The 23,255-nt window shown below is 41.8% G+C and overlaps 1 protein-coding gene across 1 annotated transcript; it reads right to left on the reverse strand.

Moving 5' to 3' along the window:
* Positions 1-440: 440 nt before the first annotated feature.
* Positions 441-23,255, reverse strand: LOC117362380 (collagenase 3-like). The gene is made up of 11 exons (XM_033948668.1): positions 23,117-23,255; positions 22,776-23,020; positions 22,227-22,375; positions 21,869-21,994; positions 17,341-17,502; positions 14,201-14,318; positions 8,222-8,355; positions 6,504-6,663; positions 2,991-3,094; positions 1,396-1,500; positions 441-1,079 (listed from the first exon to the last, which is right to left on the reverse strand). The coding sequence occupies exons 1-10, from the start codon at positions 23,237-23,239 to the stop codon at positions 1,400-1,402; spliced, it is 1,422 nt and encodes a 473-aa protein (XP_033804559.1). The 5' UTR covers positions 23,240-23,255; the 3' UTR covers positions 441-1,079; positions 1,396-1,399.

The following is a 23,255-nucleotide window of genomic DNA, read 5'->3' on the forward strand; positions in this document are numbered from 1 at the left end:
CTGATTTGCGTGACTGGTTGTATTATTGTAGGTCTTAAAAGTAAGATGGGGTACCATAATTCCGATAATCGCCAGGGTCCACTATAAATGCGCCTGTTTAACTTTCAAAATCCTATATGGTATCCTCCTTCCTTTTATCCCTCTTTCTTGGAATTCCTCAAACCCTAATACCACCAGATCCTCCCACAAATTAAAACTATCCTTCCCCTCGCTAAAAGGCATTTCCCACACAGGAAAGCTAGGGATCTCCCTCCAAAATCACTGAGCTCTGGAACAACCTTACCTCCCCTCTTCGGAACTTGAGCTCTCTCCAAGTTTTCCGCAAACATCTGAAAACCTGGCTTTTCTCAAAAAATGTAAGTCTCCCTCCAACTTAGGAATCAAGGAAACTCTTATATCTTGGTATCCCAAGTCCTCTAAATTTTCTTCACACTTCTACCTCTAACCCTCAGTTGTAGTTCCTTCCTATTTCTCCTACTGTAAACCGTGTCAAGCTCTACGAATGTGGAGATGATGCGGTATACAAACCTAAGGATTAGATTAGATTAGATTAGATTAGATTGGAATGCGATGCACAAGCCTTGAAGTGATCAATTTCTACAGCTGACAGGCGGGATATATCCTTAGCAACGTAGACCCAAGAACTGGGCAGAATGGATGGGTCATCTGGTCATTCTGTCATCATCCATTATATTAATATTTCATTATGTCTTATGACTCAGCTCAGATGACCATATTTATAACACACCTAAAAATTCATTGCAAATTATTTAACATTAATATACACAGAAATCTTCTGGTATCAAACTGAGGATATGAAAAGTCAAGCAAAAAGAGGTTTTCCAACTTTTTGCATTTACCAGTGGTTTGTAAAATATCGTTATCACGTCTTATGTTATCCAATTCCAGACCATTTTAAACTAGTTAGTACCAAAAATATTTACATGGTTAACTGATATCTAACCAAAACTGTGCTTATGTGCACAGAACCCTATGCCTTCCATCACGCAGGTCTATATTCATAGTAGTGGAATTTTCCATATGTCAGAGACTTTTATAATATAATAATTCCTTAAAATGTCCTTAACATGCGTTGCTGGGGCGGACGGGCAGAGAGGAGGACGCGAGCAGGTTGACGCTGCCATGGAGGCGAAGAACGGGCTTAATTTTAGTGTTTTCTCTGCTGATTCCTCAAAGGTTGTGTATTAAGGGACAGCTTTCAGAAGAGCGTTTCGGGGGTTTCTTGTTTTGTATGGCATATGAGTGCTTCGTACGCCTTCTTTACTGAAATATGTTAACATTTTGCAGTTTGGGAATACATATTTTACTTGTAATTCTTTTTATTAAACTTTGCCAGCCAAAAAAAAAAAAAAAAAAAAAAAAAAAAAAAAAAATGTCCTTAACATGATAATATGGTGTTTGTTCTCATGACACGAACAACTCGTCTACTCCAGATGCCGTATACAAACTGCATTGGTCCTTTGAAGAAGTAGATATAGCCTAAGGGAAAGACAAGACCAAATATATAACAAATACCATTTGTTTACAGTTTTTCCAATAAGTACAAAAATTTATATAATTTCAAATTGTGTATAAGCAATTCCAAAATAACTTCTAGAATAATACAGGTGAACATAACATACGAGGGGGTGCTGAAAAGTTCTCAGCCCAACCAAGAAGAGAATGACGTGGATACGTTTCAATCAATGATCTAAAATAAAGTCAAAACATAGAATTTTGTCTCTGCAAATTGGCACTTAACGAAATAAGATAACACTCTTTTCAGCTACAGTGGCAAAATAACGCTCAGAATTTAGGAAATTGGTTGGTTAGGCTGAGAACTTTTCAGCACCCCATCATATCTGCTAATTTTCAGAGAATCAAATTGCACTAAATTTTCAGTGCGCATGGCCAAAATTCGACTAGTGGTAATTGTATTTTGAGGTTGTCCCTGATGCATTTGAGGAAATGTCCAAATTTGCCTCATTCAGCACCTTCTTCAATTATTTACAAAGATTCAAATTTCAAAAGTACACTTCTCCCTCCGTATTCGCGGTTTCAGCATTCACGGTTTAGATTATTCGCGGTTTTTAGCTTGCTGGCTCCTCCCTCAAAATGACATCAGCTTGCATAGAGAAATCGCTGATTCCAGGCATTTTCAGAGAAAATCGCCGATTCCCAGCACTTTCTTCACCGTGTTTTGCCTCTCCTTCAGGAACAGGGCAGGTCTCCCACCATGTTATTCGAGGTCTCACCATATTCACGATGGTTTATAATAGAAAACAGTGAATAACATATGAAAAAGTTATTTGCGGTTCTGTTAATACCCTATCATAGCGAATATGGAGGGAGAAGTGTATATACATATGTGTATGCATATGTCCTAATTTGTTGGACACAAATATGTAGTACCTTATACCTCAGCTAAACTTTGGTTCTATACACAACTCATCGCCAAAGTTTATCTGAGGCGTTAGGTATTACACAGGACCCATGAGGAAGGCTGATTACTTGCTAAAACACAGACTGTGTAGGGTCCAAGGCTCACCTTTGTGAGCATGTTCCATCAGTGACATGACTTGTACCTAATTTACCTTGAGTTTAATGTGATTGTTTTGAATAAATTATTTCTCCTGGACATCCAGAGACTTGTGTTCCTCTTTGCATTTTCACGCAGAATTTTGAACATGTAACTGTGCACACCATTCAGCAGATAACTTTTCAGCAGTACAAGAAATTTAAAAATTACCCCTCCCCCCATAATGAACATTTAATAGACAGGGTTAAACTACCAGAATGGACAATAGCCAAGGCTGAAACTATGATGCTTATTCAAACCCTTCTTGTATCTGCCATATGCAAATCAGCATTAACTGAACGCCATTACTGTGAATATTCAAACACTAAAATTTAGATTTCAAGCTACAGCCTAAACAACAACCACAATCCTTTTCCAAGAAAAAATTAATGATAAAAAAAAATAAACTCACCATTTCTTTCATAAGCTGCCTCCACTTTATCACCGATTCCTGAAAATTCATCTTCTATTAATCTAGGATACCCTTTGTCAATCGTTTTAGTCTCTTCATCATAACTTTAAAAAATAGACACCAAGAAATCAAACATTGTTGTATTATTTATGGAAAGGGTAGATGTGAATCGCTTGTTTACTCTTTCCAAAAATGCTAGGACTAGGGAGTATGCAAAGAAGCTACTAAGTAGTAGATTTAAAACAAACCGTAGAAAATATTTCATCATACAATGTGTAATTAAACTCTGGAATTTGTTACCGGAGAATGTGATGAAATCAGTTAGCTTAGCGGGGTTTGAAAAAGGTTTGGATAACTTCCTAAAAGAAAAGTCCATAGGCCATTATTGAGATGGCTTAGGGAAATTCACTGCTTATTCCTAGGATAAGCAGCGTAAAATCTATTTTACTACTTGGGATCTAGCTGGATACTTGGGACCTGAGTTGGCCACTGTTGGAAACAGGATGCTGAGCTTGAAGGACCTTCAGTCTGTCCCAGTATGGCAATTTTTATGTTCTTATGTGAGCCAAGAATAGGACAATCAAGCCATTGTGACTTCACTGATGAGTTTGACTCTTAGGCATTGGTGGAATGAGGCTTTATGACATCACAATCTCAGCTCTGGAATGTTGCTATATGGGTTTCAGCCAGGTACTTGGGACTTGGGTTGTTCATTGTTAGAAACAGGTCATTTGACTTGATGGACCTGCAGTCTGTCCTCTAAACAGAAGCCATGTCCGGGTTTTCCCAGATGTCTGGTAACCCTAGGTGTAGTAAATCTCAATAAAAACAAACGTACAGCAACAGTATACTTAGCTCATTACTTTGAGAATATATTCCTTTCTAAATAGCGGCTTTTATACACATAAATACCAATTGCAGAAAGCCGCTGTGTACATGTGGAGATCAATAACGCACAGAGATTTCAAGAGGGTGTAACTTGGGCAGGGCTAAAATTTACATATATTTTCCCCTTTTTATAAAGAGAATATACAGTAATAGGGACACATTCCATGTCAGGTTTCACACCACCTCAAAGACACATGTAAATATTTTAGAAGTGCTCATTTCAACCAGGACTTTACACAAGGGATTAAGACTAGAGAGCTGCATGGGAACTGGGATGACGAGAATCCCACGGGTTCACCCCTCGGGTCACGGGGATCCCATGGGGATGACCCCTCGGGTTGCGGGGATCCCGTGGGGATGCCCTTTGTGGCTTTGGAGATCCTGCAGAATTAGAGCCAGCTCGAGCCGAGAGGCTCATCTTTTCCTGTCTGCACACGCACACGTAGCCGACCGGAAGTCATCCCCTGACGTCAGAGCTGACATCGGAGGGAAGGCTTCACATCAGTCACGTGCAGCGTGCAGGTGAGCAGGCTGGAGTTCCAGTCCTCCCCTCCCCATCCAGTGGGTGCTGCGAAGAGGCTGAGCGCGTCCCCCTCCCCCACTTCATCTCTTCTCTAGCTGCGTTACCTGGGCTCCACTCTCTGTCCCCCTCGTTCTGACAGTTGCAGTGATTGCGCTGGAGTGGAGCCTTCCCTCTGCTCCGCTCCACCAGAAACAGTAAGTGGCGTCACCAGAAGGCAGAAGAGCTCAGGAGGAGTTGGGGGGGGGATCTCACTGTGAGCACTGGACAGAGGTAATGAGGGGGGGGGGATGGAAAGGAAAGAGGGACCAGGAAAAGATAAGAGGACCAGGAAAGGGGGAGGGATGCTGGCTGGGGGGAGGGGGCTGTAGAGTGCAGGGAGAGATGCATGGGAGGCAAATGTGGGACACAGAAGGGGGGAGGGAGGGAGAGCATTTTTGGATACAAGGCAAGAACTTGGGAGAGAGGATGGAGGAAGGGCGGGAAAGAGATGCTGAGGTGGGGGAGGGAATAGAAAGGGAGAATTGGGAGTGGGTGTGTCAGTGAGAGAGAAAGAGATGGTCTTGTACACGGGGAATGGAAGAAAGGAGAATTTTTGGTCTTAGGGAGGGAGTGAGGGACAGATGATAGGGAAGAGAAAGATAAGAGGGAGAAATGTGGTGGAAAGGGAACAGTGAGACAGACTGAAAGGGATGCAAGAGGGAGGAATGTTGGACATAGTGGAGAGATGTGGCATGGTACTGGAGAGGGGTGATAGAAGGAGAAATGTTGGCATGGGGCTGGTGGGCAGGGGCGAAAGATGCTGCACATGTTCTGGGGTATGAGAGAGGGATAAATGCTGGACCATGGTAGGAGGAACCAATGGACAGCAACAGAAGAATTTACAGAAGATGGGAAAGCGGAAAACGGAAAAAAGAAACTGGGACCAACTTGATGGAAAAATAAGTCTCCAGAGAGCAAAAGTAAAAAACAGAATTTAGCCCAAGCAGAGACCTCCTCTAGAGACAGCCAGAACTCCCCTGTACCAAGCACAGCAGTTGCTGGCAGCATCCATGAGCCACTGAAGTGCCAGCATCTGTGACTCAGGGACGCTACTGCTGCCTGCCAAGCTTGGCAAAGGAACCCCTGGCCAACTGCAGAGGAAGTCCTGAGGGTCCTCACCAGCTGAGAATTTATATTCTATATATACATTAGAGGCTCTGGTAGAAACCTGCTTACAAAGTATGTATACTTCCCAATTAATATTTCCAAATTAATACAGTGTCTTTGCTTATTTGTAAATGGGTCTCTACTAGAGCCTTTAATTCAGTAGCATAATTAAATGAAATAACTATTTCTTAACTTTATAGGGACCGGTGGGGATGGATTTGATTCCAGCGGGGACGGACGAGGATCGATTTGATTCCATCAGGGACAGGCAGGGACGGGTTTGATTCCTAGTGGGGACGGGTTTGATTCTACCGGAGATGGGCAGGGACGGGTTTGATTCCTAGCGGGGACGGGTTTGATTCTACCGGAGATGGGCAGGGACGGGTTTGATTCCTAGCGGGGAGGGGTTTGATTCTACCGGAGATGGGCAGGGACGGGTTTGATTCCTAGCAGGGACGGGTTTGATTCTACCGGAGATGGGCAGGGACGGGTTTGATTCCTAGCGGGGACGGGTTTGATTCTACCGGAGATGGGCAGGGACGGGTTTGATTTCTGTCCCAACACAACTCTCTAATTAATACCCCCTTTTATCACTCCGCATTAGGGTTTTTTATCACCGGTCTCAGCAGTAAAAGCTCTGACACTCATAGAATTCCTATGAGCATCACAGCTTTTACCACCACAGCTGGCGATAGAAAACCCTAACGCGGAGTGATAAAAGGGGGTCATTCTCCTTAATCCCATGCAATTTATTTCCTCTTACAAAATGAAACCAACTTAAAATTGCAGTCTTGCTATTTAATTTACATGTTCATGTTTGTAACATGGGGCAGCAGGACACGGAAGTGTCACTATTTACATGTTGAATTTGTGAAATTTCCTTTTCTACATGTAAGTGCTGGCAATGCCACGTGGAAGCTGCTATTTATTTTTTCAATCCATATATTGCCTCCTACCTCCAGAATTTGTTTCCAGTAAAGAAAAAAGTCTTCCCGGTGTCTGTAATGTGGACCACAGCATCTATTGTTCTCAGAGTCTTTGGGAATCCTAGTTCATAAAGTTTCCTAGGATAGCCTTCAAGTATCTCATATCCGTTGAGAGCCCAAAATTTTCTCCCTGTTCAAACACAAGAATGAAGATGACATTAAGCTCTGTGATAGCCATTTTCAAGTGACATTTACCTCTGTCAATGTTGGGTTTTTTTGTCAAATAGGCTGTCTGGAAACGTCTCACCCTGCATGAGAATAAAAGTATGTGATTTGTAGAATAAAATGTGTACAGTAGAGAATGACACGGGGAAAAATTTTCCCCCGTCCCTGCAGGAACTTATTTTCCCATCCCCATGCATTCTTTTCCTGTCCCTGCCCCATTCCTACAAGCTCCGTCCTCACCTGCACAAGCCTCAAACACTTTAAAATCATAAGTAGCATCATTCTAGAGCTCAGATCGTGATGTCATAATGCCTCATTCCACCAATGCCTGAGCTCCGTCCTCACCTGCACAAGCCTCAAACACTTTAAAATCATAAGTGTTCGAGGCTTGTGCGGTTAAGGCACAGTTTACAGGAATGTGGCGGGGACGGGGACAGTGATAAAATTTGTGGGGACGGGACGGAAAAATTGAGTTCCTGCGGGGATGGAGACAAATTTGTACCTACTGTATGTCATTCTCTAGTGTACAGCACTTCTACCTGTTTTTCTGTTTTACCTAGAGATATTAACCTAGAGATGTCCCCGCTAGGAATGTGTAGCGGCGGCCAAAAAAGCAAACAGGATGCTGGGAATTATTAAAAAAGAGATGGTGAACAAGACTAAGAATGTCATAATGCCCCTGTATTGCTCCATGGTGCGACCTCTCCTAGAGTATTGCATTCAATTCTGGTCTCCTTATCTCAAGAAAGATATAGTGGCGCTAGAAAATGTTCAAAGAAGAGCGACCAAGATGATAAAGGGGATGGAACTCCCCTCGTACGAGAAAAGACCAAAACGGTTGGGGCTCTTCAGCTTGGGGAAGAGACGGCTGAGGGGAGATATGATTGAAGTCTACAAAATCCTGAGTGGAGTAGAACGGGTACAAGTGAATCAATTTTTCACTCCGTCAAAAATTACAAAGATTAGGGGACACTCGATGAAGTTACAGGGAAATACTTTTAAAACCAATAGGAGGAAATTATTTTTCACTCAGATAATAGTTAATCTCTGGAATGCATTGCCAGAGGATGTGGTAAGAGCGGATAGCGTAGCTGGTTTTAAGAAAGGTTTGGACAAGTTCCTGGAGGAAAAGTCCATAGGCTGTTATTGAGAAAGACATGGGGGAAGCCACTGCTTGCCCTGTATTGGTAGCACGGAATGTTGCTACTCTTTGGGTTTTAGCCAGGTACTAGTGACCTGGATTGACCACCATGAGAACAGGCTACTGGGCTTGATGGACCATTGGTCTGACCCAGTTAGGCTATTCTTATGTTTTTATTCTGTGTACCCACTAACATTTTCTGAACATGATTTAGCAAGCCCATAGGATTGTTAGTACAAAGCATGCTAATGTTTGTGCAACCTACATCATCTGAGGACTTACCCTAACTTTCAGTGCATAGGCCTTCAAACCTGTTTAGTGGCATCATTCCAATGGAAAATGAATGAAGTAACTTTAATTGTTGTATGAAAATGAAGCTGACCTTTAAATATGAGCATCCTGTCATTGATAGGATTTTCATAAGCAGCATCAATCTTGTTTGGAAGATCTGGCCAAAAAGATTTAATTAACACAAGTTCTGAATCGGTCATCTGAGGATGTTGTCTCCAGAAGAACCTTAAGAGAAAAAGAATTACATATTATTTACAACTCTGCATACTTAACTTAGAAGGCAGTTTTAGAAAGGCTTTCTACCAGTTAAAATCAGGCTTTGAGAAATGGTTACAAAAAAGTTGCTGCTTTATCTATATAATAAAACCGTAGGCGGCGCATGCGCAGTCTTATCAGCGTGCTTCCATGATCCGTATGTCCGTGGCCGCCAAGACTGCAGCATGCCCCGCGCTTACTACGGCCCCACCGCAGCTCAGTTCGGCACGGCGGTTTCCCAAGATAGGGGAAGCCGAAAAACTCAATCCCGCCTCATGGTCCTGCCGCCGCTCAAGAATCCCCCCCCCAAATCCTCCTGCAACAGCCGCTACCGCTCCTGTTCAAAGCGGCCTGCTGAGGTTCGCGGCCGCTGTAACGAACCTCGCAGGCCGCTCTCCACATGGTAGCACGTTCCCTCTGACGCAATCGCGTCAGAGGGAACATACTACCGAGTTGGAGAGCGGCCTGCGAGGTTCGTTACAGCGGCCGCGAACCTCAGCAGGCCGCTTTGAACAGGAGCGGTTGCGGGAGGGGGGGGGGAGTTTTAACAGGAGGAGTCGCCGAAAAAAAACTTCAGCCGCAGCAGGCCAGCACACGGGAAGGGAAGGGGGAGGGGCCGAACGGAGCAGGGCAGCTCAAGGTAAGAAGGGAATGGGGGGTGGGGGAAAATGTTTCTACTACTCAGCAGGGACCTGGAGGGGAAGGGAAAACCGCTGCTGCTTCTGCAAAGGAAAGTGGTGGTAGGGGAGAGAAGGGAATGGGGGGTGGGTGGGGGAAAATGCTGCTACTGCTTCAGCAAGGACCTGGAGGGAAAGAGAAATACCGCTGCTGCTTCTGCAAAGGAAAGTGGGGGGGGGGGAGAGAAGGGAATGGGGGTGGGTGGGGGGAAATGCTGCTACTACTTCTCAGAGATCTGGAGGGGAAGGGAAATATCACAGCTGCTTCTGCAAAATAAAGTGGGGGGGAGAGAAGGGAATGGGGGGTGGGGGAAAATGCTGCTACTGCTTCAGCAAGGACCTGGAGGGAAAGAGAAATACCGCTGCTGCTTCTGCAAAGGAAAGTGGGGGGGGGGGGAGAGAAGGGAATGGGGGGTGGGTGGGGGGAAATGCTGCTACTACTTCACAGGGATCTGGAGGGGAAGGGAAATAGCACTGCTGCTTCTGCAAAGGAAAGTGGGGGGGGGGAGACACAGAAAGAAATACAGACAGACAAAGGAGGCTAGGGAGAGAGACAGACAGAAATAAAGACAGACAGGGGACCAGAGAGACACAGAAATAAAGACAGACAGGCAAAGGGTGCCAGGGAGAGAGAGAAAAAAATTGCAGGAGGGAGAAAGACAGAAAGAAAGGAAGAAAGAAACAGGAGCAGGGAGAGAGACATAAAGAAAGAAAGACAGACAGCCATATATTCTAGCACCCGTTAATGTAACGGGCTTAAACACTAGTATCTATATAAAAGCAAATGCAGGGAGTGATTCAATGTACATTTTTATAAACATATAAAGAAGAAATTCCATGAGAATCAAGGATATGTATGATATATGACATTGCCTGAAATGAAAAATAAAAACATAAAAAAATAAAAATTCCTATAAGTGACACGAGAAGCTAAGCAAAACAAAACTTTGAACCACACTTCCCTATCAAATAATCCACATTTACAAACCAAGAACATATTGATGTATTTGCAGGTATAGGCAGTGATTTTATAAATTGTAGGGATGTATACATATAGAACAGCATTTTAGAAAGGACATCCAGTTCAGAATAGTGAAGTGCAAACTGGTATGTCACATATAGATGTCCATTTCTCATGTATTTTAGAACAGGCTGTAGGTCAGAATTCTATACATTATGGGGCTCATAATCGAAAGAGAAAAACGTCCAAAACCCGGCCTAAGTCGGCACTTGGTGAACATTTCTCAAAAACGTCCAAGTGCTGATAATAAAACCAGGTTTTGGACGTATTTCTAAACGACCTAGGCCTTCATAGTGCCGCTCAACGTCCAAAGCTAAACAGGGCGTTTTGGGAGGCGTGTCGAGGGCAGGAGTTGGGCGGGATGTGGGCTGGTTTAGACTTAGTCATACAGCATGTATAACCGAAAGTTTAACAACAGAGCCTAGACGGAACTTGGACGTTGTGACTTAGACCATGTAAAACATGGTCTAAGTCACAAAAACCCACCTAAACTCACCAGATAAGCACTTCAAACACATAACACAGACCCCACACACACTACCCCAGTGAACCCCCCCACCCCCATAAAATTATATTCACAACTTTAAATTTCAGTCTCCAGACCATCATCACCTGGCCGCCTGGCATAGGAAAGCCTAGTCGTCCAGCCCAGAGGCAGCTTAAGTCATCTTGGGGGTGAGTTAGGGACCCATAGAGAGGAGGACCCATGCCCATAAGCCCCTGTAATCACTGAATTGATACTTAAACATGTGCACTGCCCTATACACCCCCAAAACCCTTTTTGACTGGCATATAAGTGGCTCCTACAGCCATAAGGGCTATTGGGGTGGTAGATAAGTGGGTCGAGGGGATTCTGGAGGTGGTTTGGGGGGCTCACCGTCACCTATAAGGGAGCTGTAGTGAGGAGAAGCCATGGCACCCTTTTTGTGAAGTTCACAGCAATGCCCTGTAAGGTACCCCACTATTTAGGTGCCATGTCTGGGTGTTCGGTCCATCACTTTGCAGATCCCTCCCACGTCCAACAGGGCTTGTTCTAGGCGTTTTGGACTTGGACGGAAAGTTGGACGGAAATGTGGTATAAAGATGGATGATTTAGTGGCTTGGACGATCAGATCGGCAGGACGTATAATTAGACGATTTTCGAAAGTACAAAAAAGTTGGACGTCTCTTTCGAAAATGTGTCTTAGGCTCTTTTTAACTTTGGACGACTTACAATATGGACGTAAAAGGACTTAGACGTCCCTTTTGATTATGCCCCTCCACGTGCATGTGAGCCCTGCCCAGGCACCATCCATCTCCATATTCCTCTTCCAAATATATGCATTGTAAGTTATGCGCATATGCAGAATAGCACTTAGGCAGGGTTGGGTATTATAGAAGACGCTCTATAAGTGGCATGAAGAGTTCACTGCTGGAAAAAATTGGCATAGGGCCCTATTCTATAAATGGCACTCTAGGTTGAGTGCCATTTATAGAATAGTGTTTAGAGCTCATTTCCATGCCAACAGTTGGGTGCTGGCATTTATTTATTTATTTTAAAAATGTATATACTGCAGTTTACAATCAACATACAAACCAATTTTAAAAAACAATAAGGGCTCCTTTTACTAAACTGCATTAGCGTTTTTAGCGCACGCAGCATTTTAGCGCACGCTAAACCCACGCTATGCAGCTAGAACTAACGACAGCTCAATGCTGGCGTTAAGGTCTAGCGCGGGTGTCAATTTAGCGCACGCTATTCCGCGCGTTAAAGCCCTAACGCGGCTTAGTAAGTCACACCACCAATAAAGAGAGAGAGAAAAAAAACTTTCCTGCTGCCTACCCTGAAAACTAGTATGAATGCCAGTCCCCAACTCCGGGCATTATGGCACAGAAATAGGACTATTCTATAAGCTTTTTAGGAACACCTCTGCTATTTCCTGGTTATGCATTCTTGTGAATTACATGCTAGGAGATTTAGGTGCATGGGGGTTATAGAATAGGGTGCAAATTTCAATTATTGTCAATTAACTACGATCATTGATGGTTGACATGAATTAATTCCAATTAATTGGCTCATTTGCCATGCATGTGCACATATGCACACATACACATGAACATGCTAGAATGCTAAACATTTTTGCGTATACCATACTTGTAAATTATTAGCACCTATACACTATTTTATAGAATTGCCCTCTTGTGACTAGACTAAAGATCCCTGTTACCATGCTCTGGAGGGAGCCACACACAGTCTGTGGCCTCCAGCTGAGAAGCATCACTGCAACGAAAGAATATAAAAAAAAGAAAACCCTCTGGATATTACACTATGGCAAACTGAAACGGGAGTCCAAAAGAAGAGCAGATAATGTCAGGCAAAATCCAAAGGGTGTTCCTTTATACTTGTAGTTGGTACGTTCTCGTAATTTTTTACTTCTAAAAGTACTCCAAGGTTGGTCATCTGGAGATTAGTTCTATAAGTGGGCACCTTCTTTTAGGCATACCAATACAGAGCAGGGAGATTCTATTCTAAAATGGCATCTGGGCACCCATGTGCCATTATAGAAATTTCAAGTTTTATTAAAATTTTGATGTATTGCAATATCATAAATTCAAAGTGATTTACAATTATAAACAGGATCTCAGTTACTAACTACAATAAACACACAAACATTACAGACTTATACATAGGGGAAGTGGGGAGAACTACAATAAGCATAGTAAAGTAAACAGGAAAGGTAAGTACAATGGGGGGGAAGAATTTTAAAAATGTAATTAAAAAAAAAGTAAAAAGTTTTTTATTGATTTATTTATTTTGTACAATTTGTCGAGGCCTTGGACAAAGGACGTGAAAGTTTCTGCAAGGAATGGGGTCAAAAAGAGAATCTGACGATTATGTCTCAAAGGCATCCTTATACAACCAGCATTTTAACAGCCCTTTAAATTTATCTAATGATTTTTCTTCCTTAATAAGTGCTGGCAAAGAGTTCCCTATTCTGGGCAAGGTAACAGCAAAGATCGTGTCTTGTCTTGTATTTATTATACTAAGCGATGGAATTACTAGAAGGTTTTTGTCCTCTGATCTCAAACTTCTGGTAGGAGTATATCGGCATTGTTGTGCTCAAAATTTACACTCCCAAAACTAAACCAGCTATAGACCTGGTGTAACTGTGGGCACATAGGCCCAGATCCTCTAGGTGGCACCGTTTTCAGCAGCCACCTTAAAAGAAGTTTCCAATCGCGTGTCAATCATGCGATAGTGCCATGTAGAGCATCGCGCTTTCGGGAAAGGTAGGCCAGGGTTTTCAAGTCGTACTTTTCCAGCACCTACCTTTGATGTGAATTGCGCCTATGTAGGCGCTTTACTGTGCTTAACAGCACTTCTGACGTTAGCCACGCCCACAGTGGTGTTAAGAGCCATAAAGCGCCTATGTAGGCACGATTCTGGAGCTGTTTTTTTAGGCATCTTGAAATTTGTTTTAAAAGGTCTTCTAGATGGCATATTGCTCTTAACTTAGACGCTGGCAGAGCTCCTACCGGAGCCTAATTCAAGACTCCGTTTATAGAATACGAGCCATAGGCCTGGATTTTCTAAACAGCGCCATTTTCGGCAGCCGCCTTAAAAGCGACCGCCGGTCACATGACAATCATGCCTGTTTGGGTGTGGAATTATGCAACGGCACCATTTAAAGAATCGCACCTTCAGAAAAAGTAGGCGCCGGAAATGTAGGCCAGGGTTTTCAAGGCCTACATTTTCTGTGCCTACCTTTGATGTGAATTGCACCTACGTAGGCGCTTTACGATGTTTGCCATGCCTACAGTGGCATTAAGCACAATAAAATACCTAAGTAGATGCGATTCCTGCGCCATTTTATTTAGGCACCTTGACATTTGTTTTAAAAGGTCTTTTAAACGGCATTTTGCTCTTAACTTAGGTGCTGGTAGGGCGCCATTTAAAGAATATGGAACATAATACCTCAAAGTTTTATGATACATTCTTTGGCATCCTTATTTATCCTGGGGCACATCCCAAAGTCTTGACATTTAACCCAGCACTATTTTATCGGTGCCAGTTGTGTAAATTCTGATAGTTTCCTGCAGGATCCCTTTCTCTTTTGGCATCATTACCAGACTTTACCTGTCTCTGAAGATCAACATTTCCCCTCTAAGCCCTGTGATGGCATCGATGGATAACTCTGGATCACATTTGTCTGGAGTTATAGGGTGCTTTGCATATGGATCTTGATCTCCTGGTCCTGTAATAATACATCAAGACATGCTTGATATTTAATAAATCAATTGTATGTTACATCATGCAGACGTGGAAGGGACTTCTTGTACAATCTTACTCTCCTTCCCAACCTATCACTAATGTGTTTCTTGCCGCCCTTGCTTCTCTCTGTATGGAATAGGAAGTAGTGCACTTTATTATTCTGAATTCAATGGGTCACAAGGACTATATCTCTCATTAACGTTGTATGTATCAATACAAAAACATGTGTAGGACATCATAGGATCAACAGTACCAGTCACAGCCGAATATTGTCCTTGGCACTTGTTTGGCCTCTTGAGCATGGCCTAATGGTTAGATTACTGAATTGAAGATTCACTGCCTCAGATAGCCACTTTGATTATTACCTTCCTAGGAAAAGGAACTCATTGTAGCTGTATATGATATATTATTAGGGAATTTCATTTTGTGGATTGGTCTAATCTAATGGCAGTGGAGGCTATTGACCGCAAAGATTTAAGCTTTAAGACTCTGCTTTCCTCTGTTCAGTGCCATGGTATAATGGACTTCAAACAGATAAGTCTTTAGGGATTTTTTTTGTTTTGATTTTGTTATGTATGAAGAACAGTGCTTTGAAAATTTAAAGAAAGTTATTGATAGCTTTGATAAGATGGAGTTTTTGTGACCAAGGACGTGTCTTCTTGTTTCAACATTGAGTTAAAATAGGTTCGTCTGTGGGATATCAGCTGTTGTCTATATCCCTAATGATACTGAGGTCTTTTCTCCATTATGATTTAACTGATCTTGTATTTTGTCCTCATCGTGGTTTGCTTTATCCTTGGATGGTTTTTATATGAGAAGATTATTATTATTAAGTGCTCCATAAATGGTTAAATAATTATCTATGCATTTTTTGTGTCATATTCAGGGCTAACTCAACCTATAGACCAGGTGAAGCACTGGCCCAGGGTGCCAGTGATAAAGGGTGTCAAAATCCCATTTATTTATATATTTAAGAATTTATAAATCACTTAAAGCCTAAAGTGGTTTTACATTCAGGTACTCAAGAATTTCTCCCTATCTTTCCCGGTAGGCTCACAATCTGACTGATGTACCTGGGACAATAAAGTGTTAAGTGACTTGCCCAGGGTCACAAGGAGCAGCGCTGGGCTTGAACCTGTAACCTCAGGGTGCTGAGGCTGCAGCCCTAACCACTAGGCCACTCCTCCACTCCATCTAACATATCTCCCTCCTCTTCCCTTCCCTATCTCTCTCTCTCTGCCTGCACTTCAGTATCCATAGGATAGGAGGGAGGGAAGAAAGAAGGAGAGATGACAAACTGGGATTTTGACTCCCTGTATCATCAGTGGGAGAGGGGACTTGAGAGGAGAAGATACTGGACCACTGGCAGGGGAAAGATTGGAAGGATTGTGAGCTGGGGTGAATGCCGAAACAAAAGTTAGCTCTGGTTCTGGTCATATCTCCTATTTATCTTCTTCTAAGGGATTTTTTAATGGTACCATTTCCTTTAGCTATGATATTGTATGTTCAAATGCTTTTTGCTTTACGTTTTTCCAGGTTGCATTCATCCCTAACTGCAGCTGTTAGGGTTTTATTTCTTTGCATCCCCTGATCCTTTTCCATTTTGAAGTCAGTTAGTTTTCTTTTTATCTGCTATACATTTTATCCATTTTCCATAGTTCATTTTTCCTTGTATCTATATTGTGTTTAAATTTATATGATATATATATGTGTATTAAGGTCCACTGACTAGGTTGCCATCTAGAAATTGACAATACTATAATTTCTTCTGTACCTTTAGATATACGAAAACCAATAAACGATTTTACAAATCTGCAGTGAAGAGTCAAATGATGAAAAAAGGGGGGGAAAAAAAACCTGCAGATGCGATGGACAAGGTACAAAATCTTTACTGGAGAAAATACCGAAAAATAGTTCTCGTATATGAAGACACAGGACCCCACACGGTGCGTAATGTAGAGATTAATAAACTTACATCACAGTTTCAAAAATATATACATAACTATTTATAAATAGTGCTCAGACCCACAACCTATTAGTGTTCAAGTGAAATGAACCAAACATAGGCTGCCATCAGAACATCATTGCACCAATAATGTCTGTATCACCACGATCCAACTAATATTCATAACCAGGCTATAACCAGGTGATAGAAATCAGTGGGTCACAAAACTGGCAGATCTATGGATATAAAGTGCTAGTGCAACGCCATTAAAAAGCTCCTGAAGCCGAGAAACACAAGTCTTCCCCCTGACTCAAGTTTCACGACAAACGTGTTTCCTCAGGAGGAGAATTCTTCTAATGACTCCATTTGCACAGACAATCCAAACTGATCAAGCTCAGCCGGCCAAATACCTGAAAACACAGGTAATCCTTGAACAACTGACAGCTGTCCAGCTGCAATTCAATAGTCAGTTATTCAAGGATTACCTGTTTTTTAAAATCAGGTTCTCTACATTACACACCATAACATCCCGGACCCCTGAGGAAGGAGTGTTTTCCGAAACACGGACCATGTAGGGTCCTGTGTCTTCATATATGAGAACCATTTTTTGGAATGCTACATTGTATTTTCTCCAATAAAGATTTTGTACCTTGTACATTGCATCTGAAGTTTTTTTTCCTTGTTTTCGCCTTTAGATATATGACAATAATTATAGCAGAAGCAGTATTCCCCCACTTTCATATTTTAATGCATTGTTCATGCAAAGTCCTGGAACAAAGGGTGAATACACTATGAATTAGTTCAACCAGCCTTCAAGAATATTTGTGCTTCACTGAATTAGTTAAAGTTTCCACAGAAATCTCAATGCAATTTCCATGAATCTGTGAACCTTCAATAGAGCCCGAGCGGAATTTCTTCAGACTTACTATGACAATTTTTGATAAATTTTCCCTATGAATCTGAAGAAAATCAAGACAATTTAGTTAAACTAGAACTAAAAAGAAATTTGCTCAATTTGAGTTTGATCTTATGTTTTCCATATATCTTTGGACATGCTTACCATAGAGTGATTGGATCCCTTGGACATCATCATCAGGAAGCCAGAATTTGTTTGTTTCAGTGAATGTATAAACAGGGAACATTAGTGCACCAGGATCAGCAGAGTGTTCTAGTCCCAAGGCATGGCCAAACTCATGGGCAGCTACAATAAAGAGGTTATATCCTGCAAGAAAGTAGCAGAAAACAAGATCAATCACTAAAGCAAGTATTTCATGTAGCATCAATGGAAAAAAGAGGTAAGGAAGGAGAACAAAAGAACTGTGTGCAATTCTGTTCACCGCATCTCAGAAAATATGCAGCAGAATTAGAAAAGATACAGAAAAGGGCAACTAAAATGATAAAGAAAATGGAACAGCTTAGGGCTCTTCTGCTTGGAGAAGAGATGACTGAGGGGGAGAGATATGATAGAGATCTATAAAACTGTAAATGGAGTAGAATGGGTACAGTCAAATTCATTGATTTTTTTTCCAAAAATACAATGACTAAGGGGCGTGTCATGAAGTTTCAAAGCAGGATAGTTAAAACAAATAGAAATTTTTTTTCCACTCAATGCATAGTTAAGCTTTGGAACTTAGATTGTGAGTCCATTAGGGACAGAGGAAAAAGTACCTGCATATAATATATGCAGATCACTTTAATTGTACCTACAAAAAGGCAGTATGTCAACTTTATGACCCAAATTTGTCAGAGGATGTGATAAAAGCAGTTGGCATAGCCATATTTTAAAAAAAGGTCCAAATAAGTTCATGGAGAAAAGTCTGCTATTAAGGTAGACCTAGGGAAAGCCACTAGTTATCTCTGGGGGTAAGTAGCCTGGAATCGTGTTACTTTTTGGGATCCTGCCAGATACTTGTGACCTAGATTGGTCACTATTGGAAACAGGATACTGGGCTCGATGGGCCATCAGTCTGACCCAGAATGATGCTCCTAAGGCTCTCTTTACTAAGCCAAGGTAGAGGCTTCTAAATGCATTTAGCATTTAGCAGTCCAGGCCACGGTAGAAACCTCTACTGTGGCTTAGTAAAAGTGTGGGTAGGTTAAGTGGTGTTCCGCAGGGCTCGGTGCTCGGGCCACTACTATTTAATATATTCATAAATGATCTAGAAATAGGGACGACGTGTGAGATAATAAAATTTGCAGACGACACCAAACTATTCAGTGGAGCTCGGACTAAAGAGGACTGCGAAGAATTGCAAAGGGACCTGAATAAACTAGGGGAATGGGCGACGAGATGGCAGATGAAGTTCAACGTTGAGAAATGTAAAGTACTGCATGTGGGAAGCAGAAACCTGAGGTACAACTATACGATGGGAGGGATGTTATTGAATGAGAGTACCCAGGAAAGGGACTTAGGGGTAATGGTGGACATGACAATGAAGCCGACGGCACAGTGCGCAGCGGCCGCTAAGAGAGCGAATAGAATGCTAGGTATAATCAAGAAGGGTATTACAACCAGGATGAAAGAAGTTATCCTGCCGTTGTATCGGGCGATGGTGCGCCCGCATCTGGAATACTGCGTCCAATATTGGTCGCCGTACCTTAAGAAGGATATGGCGATACTCGAGAGGGTTCAGAGGAGAGCGACACGTCTGATAAAAGGGATGGAAAACTTTTCATATGCTGAGAGATTGGAGAAACTGGGTCTCTTTTCCCTGGAGAAGAGGAGACTTAGAGGGGATATGATAGAGACTTATAAGATCATGAAGGGCATAGAGAGAGTAGAGATGGACAGATTCTTCAAACTTTCGAATAATAAAAGAACAAGAGGGCATCTGGAAAAGTTGAAAGGGGACAGATTCAAAACAAATGCTAGGAAGTTCTTCTTTACCCAACGTGTGGTGGACACCTGGAATGCGCTTCCAGAGAATGTAATAGGGCAGAATACGGTACTGGGATTTAAGAAAGGATTGGACGGTTTCCTGCTGGAAAAGAGGATAGAGGGGTATAAATAGAGGATTTCTGCACAGGTCCTGGACCTGTCGGGCCGCCGCGTGAGCGGACTGCTGGGCATGATGGACCTCAGGTCTGACCCAGCAGAGGCATTGCTTATGTTCTTATGTTCTTATGTTAAGTAGGGTTATGAGCATGAACAAGAGAACATTAATGGTACATAAAACTAGGCATGAAGAAAGGTGATCATAGAGAGTCAAACAAAAATAAGGTGGCAAAAGGCAGGAAGACAAGGAAAACAACATATGGAAAGGCGACAAAGAGAGAAGAAACTTGAGGGATAAAAGAATGGAACATAGGAAAGAAACAGTAAGAAGCTTAATCTTAAGATGAGGGACCACATTTCGGAAGAAGGCAATTAAAAAAAACCCCAACTAAAAAAGGTCACCCAACAATATGGAACATGTCGGTTAACACTTTCAAATGCACTTCCCTCTTAGCTACACATATTCAAACGGTGACAACAGTATCGCATTATCTGTCATTTGAACAATTATCTGTAAAGTGCAGTTCCCCACCATTCACTGCTCATTTAGCACCCAGTTAGTGCACATTAACTATTAATGCAGCAGCAGTGTTTTTAGTGCATGCTGACTGCATTGAGAGGTAATGCAGCTTAGTAAATAGACCTCTTTACAGGGAAATAAGAGATCAGAGACGGAGAAAATACATGGCTGTGAGGGACTCTATAAGACACTGCCCCTCTTCCTTGAAAGCACTCATCACAGTATCAGAATCACCTTTAGATTCATGATCCCGCCCAGGGGGGAAGTGACATTGTAGGGGTGGAGCCAGGAGGACACTTGTCAGGAAGTATAAAATCTCAGAGCAACTTAAGGTTAAGAGAGGCCCAGAGGGAAGCAGCAATGCATGTGCCTCCACCATGAATCTGTGAACTGCAGCCACAACAGCCAGGCCAAGTTCAACTTGGGACTTCAAAGAAATATATGCTTTACCCAGCCGGAAGCCGGCTGCTGAATGTTCTTGACTAGAAACAGTAGTACATGCCATGGCCTTGAAAGAGCGGGAAAGGGGAAGTAGGGCTGAACAAAGGACTTCCAAAGAGGCAGCAGGAGATTCCACACAATTTAATTTCATTGTTCCGAACTGGACCCGAAACGGCCCCATGTTTCAGCGCAAAGGTGCACCTGCCTCGGGGGTCAACACACTGTGTGAAACACACGTGGAAAATGATGACAAACTGAGTGGCTGCTTACTGGAAGTATTGTCTCACAACATAAAAAGCTTCATTGGTTGCATTAAGCTCATCGGTGGTTAAAAAAAAGCAGAGAGGACTTTACTTACATCGAAGGACTACTTATGTTTTTTTCTCCCTTGCTTGTGAAGTTAACAAGACCACCAGATATAGAACTTTTAATACAGCAATATATTCTGATCACCTGAACCTGCTCTGTGGCTCTGCTTTGTCCAGGCTCTAAGTTTGCCCTGTATGTATTTTAGAATGGCTCTATGTTGGCAAATTTTTTTAAAAAAATACTACTGGAACTGTACATGTCCCAACCTGGATGTATCAATATTAATTTCTACATTCTATCCAAAATGGGGCTGAATGTATACTATTTATTGTACATAAGAATAGCTATACTGGGTCAGCCTAGCATCATATTTCCACAGCGGCCAATTCAGGTCACAAGTACTTATCAGAAACCCAAATAGTAGCAATATTCTATGCTACCAATCCCAACATGTCTGTCTCAATCGCAGATCATGGACTTTTCCTCCAGGAACGTCTCCAAACCTTTTATAAACTCAGCTATACTAACAACTGTTATCACATCCTCTGGCATCAAGTTCCAGAGCTTTATTATTCTTTGAGTAAAAAATTATTTCCTTCTATTGGTTTAAAAAAACGTATTTTCATATAACTTCATTGGGTATCCCTAGTCTTTGTAATTTTTGATAGAGTAAAAAATTCAATTCACACCACACCATTCTATATCACTCAGGACTTTGTAGACCTCCATCAAATCTCCCTTCAGCCATCTCTTTTCCAAGCTGAAGAGCCCTAACTTCTTTAGTCTTTCCTCAAATGAGAGGAGTTCCATCCCTTTTATCATCTTGGTTGTTCTTCTTTAAACCTTTTTCTAATTACTACTATTTATTATTTATATAGTGCTGAAAAGGCCTATGCAGCGCTGTACATTGTAACATACAATAGACAGTCCCTGCTCAGAAGAGCTTACAATTCTACCATACTTTATTTACTGTCATAATCTACTTTGTGTCCTTATTTTTAGAGAATGGTAGAATCGATAGACAGACAGACAGATAAATAAATAAGAGAGATATCATCAACTGTAAACATTTAAACACAAATAATTGTAAATGCTACAGGAAAGGTTGTACAGAAGATGAATAAACTGAACAAAGCTAAAGAAAAGTACAGATAAGGGATGTTCAGAATTGTTTATTGGAAGCTTCTACACCGCTACTAATGACTGAGATGGCAATTCTGAGCAGTTTGCATGAGCTTCAGTAATGGTGTTACAATACATGAGTTTCAGTATTGGTGTTACAATATTGTATATGAGCTTCAGTAGAATGAAGAAAGTTGTTACCTCTGGAGTCACTTGACCAAGTTTCATCATCATCAAAATGGGTATCTCCTCCCATACCTTGTCCAGGAGGGAAAGCATGAGCTAGAAAACCATTAGGACCATCAAAAGGATAAAAATCACCATGTTCTACAAAGAAACCCAAAAACCAGTCAGACAAACCATTGCACAAGGTTCACTTCAATATACAGTAAAAGAGAGGGTGACAGGTCAAAAACGTGCAAGACAATCGCGCAGACAAAACAGCGCTAAGACAATTCAGCGCAAGACAACTAAGCGCCAAGACAATTCAGCGTAAGACATTTGCGCGCTGACAATTGAGCGCAGCGACAACTCAGCGCAAGACAATTGCGCGCAGTACCTTTTCTTCCAAAGGAGATCATGATGTCAGCAGTTCCAGAGCGAAGCCTGGTAAAGTTCAGAGGTGTCACATCACTCCAGACTTTAAGTGCTTTTTTGATAGCTCGGTCCACTTCAGGATGAGACAGGTCCGGAGTGTAATTCATAATTCTGTTAATTCAGATCAGTGTAACATTTTTGTGAATATCTGAAAATCTCAAATTCTCTTATATCAAATGTTCATACAGGCAAAAACGATGAAAATTTCCATTCTGAAAACATTATACACTGAACAAAAGTTTACACAATTGAACCCCTTAGCATGTTAGGTTCTTACCAAAGATTAGATTGGGATTTACCCTCCTCTGTTGGCAAATTTATATTGGTAGAGTAACATAAGCTTGAATATAATATGTAGATAAGAAAGGAATACAGAACCTGATCTCATCTAGGATTCATGGATCTCTCTATGCCTATAAAGGATCAAGGCGATTTACAATGTCAAAAACCTGTGCATGCCACAAGGAGCTACAAAGAACAGAGTTATCACAGTGACAATACATGATCTTACCTATAGGTCAAATTATTCATGGACCACTTGAGATTTCTAGGGAATAAATTGTATTGAGCCAAATCAGGAACCCCGCATCTCGGTTTCTTCATTATATTTATTGTATCATCATCTAGTTTGCCTGTCACCTCCAGACCAAAGAAATCCTGCATTTGCCTGATCTTCGATTCCAGGGAGCCCTTTCCTCTTCTTTTGAACATACCAGCAGGACTGGACTCAGGACTGTAGATTGTATTCAGGTAACGCTAGAAAGAAAAAAAAATCCAAAAAATTAAAATTTCTGCCCTGACCGAACAAGATTTCCAGAACTCAATACTGGAGTTTCGAGAAAAAAGTATTACCTCTGCAAAGAATAGGTCTTCATCTGACAAGTCAGATTCATCTGAATCGTGGGATACAGGAAACGTCAAACATCCTGTCAAGCATAGGAGGAATATGAGAGCTGGAAAGGTCAAACGCATCATGTTTGGTTCTAAAATT

The sequence above is a fragment of the Geotrypetes seraphini genome, chromosome 6, assembly GCF_902459505.1.
Source record: "Geotrypetes seraphini chromosome 6, aGeoSer1.1, whole genome shotgun sequence".
NCBI lineage: Eukaryota > Metazoa > Chordata > Amphibia > Gymnophiona > Dermophiidae > Geotrypetes > Geotrypetes seraphini.